Source organism: Emys orbicularis, chromosome 1 (genome assembly GCF_028017835.1).
Source record: "Emys orbicularis isolate rEmyOrb1 chromosome 1, rEmyOrb1.hap1, whole genome shotgun sequence".
NCBI lineage: Eukaryota > Metazoa > Chordata > Testudines > Emydidae > Emys > Emys orbicularis.
Genome location: NC_088683.1, coordinates 62,741,408 through 62,750,018, shown reverse-complemented (window position 1 = coordinate 62,750,018; position 8,611 = coordinate 62,741,408). Strand labels below are relative to the sequence as shown.

Genomic DNA, 8,611 nt, shown 5'->3' with positions numbered 1-8,611 from the left:
TGCATTAGAAGTTATTTTGGAACAAGATAATTTGTCATGGAGGACCTTAAAGTTTAACTCTACCTGACCCATACTGTCCATAGTTACAGTTGGAATGGACTCATGTGCATAGAGTCGCTGTCTCTGGAATCTAAAATTCTCATCACTAAAATAAACAAACAAACAAATGGTTGATGGTAATTTGTCTGGAATCTTGGCTTTGGCAAATTTCTGTTCTCATCCAATATTGTGACTGATCATTATTACTACAAAACCTGGCCTGTAACTTGACAAAATACTTGTAATGGAAGTAAAAAACATTGACGTCTGAGCCATATTTCATATTAAATATTAGTTTCCCTTTCTGAAGAATCATTGAGTACTTTGTCAGCCCTGTTGGCAGCCTCCTCATTCTCATTGTTGGTCAAAGGTTCTGCTTCCTTGGGATCAGCATTCTTTAATGCTTTCTGTTTTTCTTCTTCTAACTTCTTCTCTTTTGCCAAAAGCCTGTAGTTGATGGCATTGCCGATGAACAACCAAATACTTGCCACAATCACAATCGATCCGCAGACAATGTACATGTATTTATATTCTCCAGTTATATCCACTAACCAACCTGAAAGACAGAAACAATACAAAACCACACTTGAAAATATTCCAACTGTAGACAGAAATAAATTCCAGGTCCTTCCCACAGGTATTATCAATAAATGTCCTGCATTAAAAGTATTTTCAACACTATAAAAGTTGTCCTAGATTGGGCATTTTCACAGACAGATGTACAGTGGAGCTGTAACAAATTTTATATTAGTTAGACTGGCAGCTATTGCATTCATTATCTGTAGTAAAATAATTGAGACTAAGGAAGTAGAGTCTAGTCAACAATAGTAGGTTGTATAATTTTCTATTCAGATCTGTCTTTTTTCCCCCCTCCTCCTAATGTCTTTCTACTATTGTTTTGGAATGGATGTCTAGCACTCAGTGGGGCTGCTTGCAGACAAGAGGCTGGAAAGGTGTCTGCCTTCTCAACTGCTGTCACTATGTCTCATTGTGAAGCTGCTATTTGTGCTCCACTTATTCTGTCCCCAAAGACAGAATTTTTCACCTGGGTGTGCAGACACCACTGTCATGAAAACTGAGTTTCAAACTCTGAAAACTGAGTTTCAAACTTGTATGGGTAATGCTTACTCCCCCAGATGGATCAGCAGCAGCGAAGATCAAATGTGGGACCTCTGTATCTTAACACATGAGCTTCTACCATCTGAGCTAAAGGAACTTGCTCTGTTAGTCGAGGTTGTATCAGACTTGTCAATCTCTAGTTGACCTTGCCACTACCAGAAGGGGAGTGCCACAATGAGCAGGCATGACTTACATTCATAAGCCATTTGGATCAAAGAAAAATGTATTCTGACTACCTTTTCACATTGAGTCATTCTTGTAATTCTGTTGCATTTTCTAAACTCTAAATTAAAAGACAGGCTCCCAATACAGCAAAGCACATAAACACATAATTTAAGCACGAGTAGTCTTATTGAAGTCAATGGGATGATTAACATAATTTAAGTATGTGCTTAAATGCTTTGCTGTATTGGGGCCATAATACTGACATACCAACTAGACCTGGTCAAAACTTGGAATTTCTGTTCTGTGGGAAACTCCAACATTTAAAAACAAATTTTCCAAATCAGAATAAAGTTGAAAAATTTCCAATATCCTGCTAAATGAAATTTCTGGGGGTGGGGGGGAGGAAGTTTTGAGTCAATTTAAAGGTTTAGTTTCTATATTGATTAATCTATATATTTATAATTTTTGTATATTTTAAAATTGTGTTTTAATAATGTTTATAATATAACTTGCTAGAAAACAATAGAATATATATAATTTCAAAACAAAAAATTAAATGTTTCATTCTGATAAGGTCAAAATGTTTGACTTTATCAAAATGCTTCATTTAATTTTTTTCCATTGGAAAAGTGTTCCACCTGAAATTTTTTGACCTGCTTAAATATTAAATTTAAATACATTTTTAAAGCATTTAAAAGCAGTAATATTTTATCTAATGCAATAAAACCTTTGAAGATAATGCACAGTGGTTACCCTTTATAAAGTTAGTAGTTTTGCCTTAAATAAATAGAAACGTTTACCTCAGTATTGGCAGTATTCCCTATGCTTACTACTTAGGAATACTAAAATAATTTATATATTGAGATACTAGTAATATAGTACTATAAAAATATTGATATATTGTTGCAACTGAGGTAGATAATCCAGGCAATTTGTTAGTTTTTAATGGTGCCAGTCTCAAAGAATTATTTACAAAAATTAACTTAATGTTCATGCATGAGATCATCATTATACTTTAATAGACCTGAACAGATCAAAACTGGAATATGAGCTTTTCAATGTATTCAAGTAGAGAAATTAACAAAGGTGACCTGATTATATCCAAAATGTATCCCTTTAAAAAAAATCCACATAACAAATATAAGAAAAATAAATAGCTGTATACTTTATCACTACATTAATATTAGATTTAATATTAATATAGGTTTCAATATTTCAGGTGACTGGATTTTATTAGTCGTAGACACAGTCCCTCCACTAGGTGGCATTCCAAGTGTCTGTGTAAGAGGAATCCATTGTATTCCAACATCTATGAAGATAAGATGAGATCAGATTCATTTGGAATGACTTATATAACTGTTAAATATTAATTTCAATAAAATAAAGTGTATAAGTTATAATCAGCTGGCATTATTTAAATTTTCATTAACAAATAAGTTCAACAGATGTTATTTTAGTACAAATTATGGCCTGGGTCATGCAAACATTTACCTATATAACTTTACCCACATGAGTAGACCCATTGACTTCAATGGGAGTACTCCTGCGTGTAGTATTGAGCGTGTGTGTAAGAGTTTGCAGTACTAGAATCTACATTTATAATTCACACCTATAAAATCTAATATTGTTTAGTTCAAAAGTATATATTTGTATATATTTAGTTCAAATTAATATTTGGTCAGGGATTTTACAGTTGGATTTTGGGCACCTAATTCCCTAAAACTCTTTTGAAAATCCCAGCTCTTTTATCAGAATTCTGGAGGTGATCAGTATATGAAAATTAACTAACACTGTCTTTTCATAACGAGGGACAATATTCTGCTTATGCTCTGAAGGGCAACATCCATCAGAGCCCTCTTGTGCATGCACTTTACTTAGCCATGTTGTGAGAATCAATCTTATTTCAATAATCTCCCTTGTGCTTGGGATTAAACCAGTAAGGTAGTAAAGTAGCATGTGGGGAGCTTTAAAATGACAATTTATATATGTATCATTTTATTTTTAAGCAGCCACTAGTTTGGCAGCCGTTGGTTAGGGAAATTAGGAACCATTTTGTGAAGTAGCACCTACAGTAGTAGCTTCTTTGCTATGGGGAATGAAGTGGAGTCCCATGAATGTAACCAATTTGAGAGAGAGGGAGCTGTGCTGACCAGGAGGTAGTGGAAGCACCACTGTGGAAGAGATGCTCTCAGCACTGCTAACTGCCTAGTAAGGCACATGAAAAATAGGACTGGGTGGCTAGCACTGAGAGCAAATACCATCTTACCATATCTTATCTATGTATGTATCTCTACCTATATAGCAACATACATAGCCATGATGGCCATACACCATATACACACAGGCAATATAAATCTGCATATAAATCTAAATCTGTGATATGCCAAAAGAAAAGTAATGTTACAAAAGTAAATTCAAAAGAACAAGCGGTGAAAACATTACAGTTCTTGTGGCAACATTAACTAACATGCGCACGTCTAATATTAGATAAATATAAATAATAACTTAAATATTCACAGCCAGCCCAGTGGCATCGGAAAGGATAATAAAAAGGAATCCTTACCTCCTAGAGGGGGGCCTAGGAGAACAGGGCAGCACTCCACAATTGTGACAAGTCCCACAGCACTGGAAAACCTGGCTGCACCAACGAGATCCATCAACGACTCAAAAAGGATACTGCTAACCATTCCAAAAGCAAATCCAAAAAGTACAGCATATACCACCAGGCCTGTATAGTCCTCTGCCAGTGGGCACATGATATGACAGATGCCATTGTACAAGACAGCAAAACTAAAGAAGTACTGGATTTTTGGCCGGATGTATTTGGAGTTTGCTACAAGTCCCATTGAAGGCCTAGCAAACATGTCTACAAAAGCTAGAATAGAGAGCAAAAAAGCAGCAGAATATTCATCAATTCCCTTGTGTTTGGCATAAGGAGCCAAGAATACTATTGGGGCAAAGAAGCCAACAAACATAATAACATTTCCTGACAAATAAACCAGAAACCCTCTGTGTTTAAAGAGGGACAGATCTAAGTATTTATTCACAGTTTGCCAGAATGACTTCTTCTTGTTATTCATGTGTAAGGCTGAATCTCCTGCTCCCTTCTCGACATCTTTTTTCACAGGAGGGACTGGTTTTGGTCCAACAGGTCTCATAAGTGACCCGGCCACACAGCAGTTCAAAAGAAGTCCTCCCAGAATGAGAAAGCTTCCTTTCCATCCAAATGCATTAAAGAGGAATTGATTGAGAGGTGCCAGTGTGCTTAGAAACACTGGACTTCCAGCCATGGCTAGTCCATTAGCAATGGGCCGCTTCTTATAGAAATACTTGCCAATCATAGTCAAGGAAGGCTGCAAGTTGAAGGCTAAGCCAAGACCTAAACAACAAAAAAGCACAGAGTTATTGCATGTAATACATTGAAAACCCTTCACGATAAGCAGACAAAATCATTCAAAAAAGCTAAAATGCCATTCAGAAATTCCCACTGAAGATTAAACACTATCAGCACTGGAAAATGAAATGTGGTTTCACTGCTTTCCACACATTTTAATGTCACCACTATGTCACACTCGAGTTCTGTCATTTCCTTGTATTGCGTTGCAATAAAAGTAAATACTCATAGTAATGTTTGAGCAATTATATAGACAATGGAGTGACAGAGGAACAATGGTATCAAGACCTTGAATACACCATTTTGTATTTCACTAAGCTGCAACACAATTCTCTCCTGGTTCATTTCACAAAAGTTATTAAATGTCACCTCATCTACAAAAGAGAGCACAAAATATTTAAAAGTATAAATCTACTGGCTTTTATCCCTCTATCCCTTTTAAAGGTTGAACATGTATCCAAAGTAAGATGTAAAATGATTAATAAATAAAGATTTTGCAGGAAATCCAGCCCCACATCCACAGCTGTGGAGGTCCTGGTAGTGGAATCACTGGTTAAATGGGAATTGCACTGGGGTGGGAAAGGGGCTGTGTGGGGATGCACAAAGCCAGATCCCTGCACAGCAGGGCACAGGGGTGAGGCAGACTTGGGCCAGATGTGCAGTCAGAGGATCCACCTGTGGTCCTTCTCCTTGGGTGGGGATACACTAGAGCTGCAGAGTTTTAGTAGCAATGCACCCGCTATGTAGTCTCAGAGGAAGGATTCCTTCCCTCTTCTCCCATGGGCAAATGTAGTGCCTAGCTCACTCCTTGGGCTAGGTTGTGGGTCCCTGCATTTGGCTCTTAAAAAGTAGAGATGTGAGGTCTTAAATAAAACAAAACAAACAAGAAACCCACCACACTCAGTAAGAAAGGGTTCTTTCAAAATGATTAACTTCTACTCAAGTCAATTACAGATAAACATAAGCTTTGATGTAGTGACAGAATAAGATCTCATTTGTATATTCCATGCTTCTATATGACCTCTAATCTCACCTTCTTTCTTTATTCAAAAGAGATGCTTTAAAAAAATTAGAATCCCTTTGGTAGTACGGTAATTTAATCTAGTGGCCTTATTATCACTTTAATTCCCACCCTTTGATCAATTCTAGAGCTTTGGGGATTTAGCATTTGTTTTCAGACAGGAATATTTTTTATTCTGGGGACAGGTGGACCCTGCCCAGCATACTATTTTGCTGGATATGGATATATATATTTTGTGCGCCTACAGAAGCTTAGTATTAGAGTTTGCATATCTACTAGACCTGTACTCATCTCTGCTATTTTATTCAAAGTATGGTATGATTGAAGGCTAAAAAAAAAATCAATGCAAAACCCAATACAAATGACTCTAATAAGTGCTGTCATGAGTCAATCAATTCCAGTATTGTAATTATAGTGCAGTACAGTATGGCAAATACATAGGGCATTTATTGAATAAAATAATCAGAGGTTCATGAAATATCCCAAGCAGTAATTTAATATCCTAAAAATCAATTTAAATGAGTACAGTTTAGGATAGCTAAAATTAACTGGACTAGTTACCATTTTTGAACTAGTTACTTACCTCCAACAATTCCTACACATATGTAAAGCTCCAGGACACTATTGCAGAAAGAGGAAGCAATCATTCCAAATGAACACAATACACCTCCTGCCATCATCACTGGCCGGCAACCATATTTGTTCACCAAGACACTGCTTATGGGACCTAATGGCAGGAAAAGGATAAATTATCCATCATGCAGTGATAAATATATTTGCGGTTGAGTGTTTTCAGTGACTAAAAGTACCTCCCTGTGAGCCTGACAACACAAGAACTTACATACTAGAAGTCCAAAGGACTACTTACCCTTCCTGGGAGTATCCTGTGGTCATGGAAGTGGATCAAAGGATGTAAGACATGAGTGCAGCAAGATTGTTAATTACAGTTCTCAGAGAACCAACAACGGGCCCAGTCAATATACGTTTTGGGTATGCAAGAAATGGAGGATTAGGCCCACTGTCTGCAGTCTAGTTCAGAATTTCAAATGGAAGGAAGTTGTTTAATCAAAACTATAGTTAACAGAGCAGAAGAGATCTCTAAATGAGTCAGATTACAACATCTTTTGATAGAATGAAAGCTCTTTCTGAACTCCCTATAACTGCTGCTGTTGACTAGGGCAACATACTTATGTCAATGGGACTACTCACTTGCTTAAAGTGTTGAAGTGGAGCATAAATAATTGACAGCTGAGATCTATTTTCCTTGTCCAGATCTGAATGAGATAATGGACAATATCATTCTGTTCTGTAGTCTGAGCCTTCTGAAGTATGCTTGGTATAATGGCCTAGAAACTGAAAATATGGCTACAAACCTGGTTTTTAGTTTCAAATGAAATTAATTCCAGTGTAATTTTGTCCATCCCAAACAAAGAACCAGCATGTAATCTGTCATGATGTGCACTGTATGTTCTTTAAAGGCCCACAACAGGAATAGATGGTGTGTGGCATATCAAGATTAAGAAGCTGTCAGAGCTGCTTGAGGAAGCTTGCACTACACCTGATTGTACTATATGTGGCCCTAACCAACATTAACAGCTTTACTTTTGTAAGCACTATATTCACTCCATTTAAAAAACATTGTGTGTGTGTGGGGGGCGGTTAGATTTAGAACTGGTGATAAAAGAGACCAGATATAAAGTGAAATGTCAAGCATTACATTTGGTTTTACTGCAAATCATTCTGGTTCCTACTGTGTATTGGGTCCAGTACAAATTTCCCATAATAAACACCTAAAGAAATATACATCAGCATTTTCATTGGCAACACAAATCAAGTTCAACAAAATTGGAGATATGCATTGTTTGCAATATGTCCTAGTTTGGGTCCAAATGTTTGATCTATCTTAAAACTGATACTATTGGGGATGGGTTAGGCCCATACCATGCCATCAACATTTTAAGCATAAGTCTCAATTGAATCTGATGGAAGCAGGTTGACCAGATAGCAAGTGAGAGGTGGGGGTAATAGGCACCTATATAAGACAAAGCCCCAAATACCGGGACTGTGCCTATAAAATCGGGACATCTGGTCGCCCCAGATCAGTGGTTTTCAAACTTTTTTTCTGGGGACCCAATTGAAGAAAATTGTTGATGCCCGCGACCCAACGGAGCTGGAGCAGAGGGGTTTGGGGTGTGAGAGGGGCTCACGGTTGGGACAGAGGGTTGGGGTGCATGGGTGAGGACTGCAGGGTGGGGCCAGGAATGAGGGGCTCAGGGTGAGGAAGGGAGCGCTGGGCTAGGGTAGGGGGTTGGGGTACAGGAGGGGGTCAGGGCTCTGGGCTAGGGGTTCAGGTTCTGAAGTGGGGCTGGGGATGAGGGCTTTGGGATGCAGGAAGGGGTTCCGGGTTAGGGGAGGGCTCAGGGCTGGGGCAGAGGGTTGGGGTGTGGGAGGGGGTCAGGGCTCTGGGCTGGGGGTTCAGGTTCTGGGGTGGGGCCGGGGATGAGGGGTTTGGGGTGCAGGAAGGGGTTCCAGGTTTGGGGGGGCTCAGGGCTGGGGCAGGGGATTGGGACGCAGGGTTGGGGCACGGACTTACCTCCTGGTCAGTGGCGCAGCCAGGGTGCAGAGGCAGGCTTCCCGCCTGTCCTGGAAGTGCGGACCGCGCTGCATCCCGGAAGCGGTCAGCAATGAGTCCCACTCCTAGGCGGAGGTGCGCAAGTGGCTTAGTGTGACTCTCGCCTGCAGGCAGTGGCCCGCCAGCTCCTAGAAGACGGACCCACTGCTGGCCGCTTCTGGGGCACAGCGCAGTGTCGGAAAAGGTAGGCACTAGCCTGCTGTAGCTGGGCAGCACCGCCAACAGGACTTTTAACATCCCG

At 39.3% G+C, this 8,611-nt stretch overlaps 1 protein-coding gene across 1 annotated transcript in view; it reads right to left on the bottom strand.

Moving 5' to 3' along the window:
• Window positions 1-323: 323 nt before the first annotated feature.
• The window catches only part of SLC16A7 (solute carrier family 16 member 7), a 56,218-nt gene continuing 47,930 nt past the window's right edge, over window positions 324-8,611 (bottom strand). Inside the window, exons 2-4 of the mRNA XM_065417957.1 lie at window positions 6,322-6,465; window positions 3,887-4,702; window positions 324-595 (exon numbers count right to left, since the gene is read on the bottom strand). Coding sequence (XP_065274029.1) covers window positions 324-595; window positions 3,887-4,702; window positions 6,322-6,465 — 1,232 coding nt within the window. The remainder of the gene's footprint in view (window positions 596-3,886; window positions 4,703-6,321; window positions 6,466-8,611) is intronic.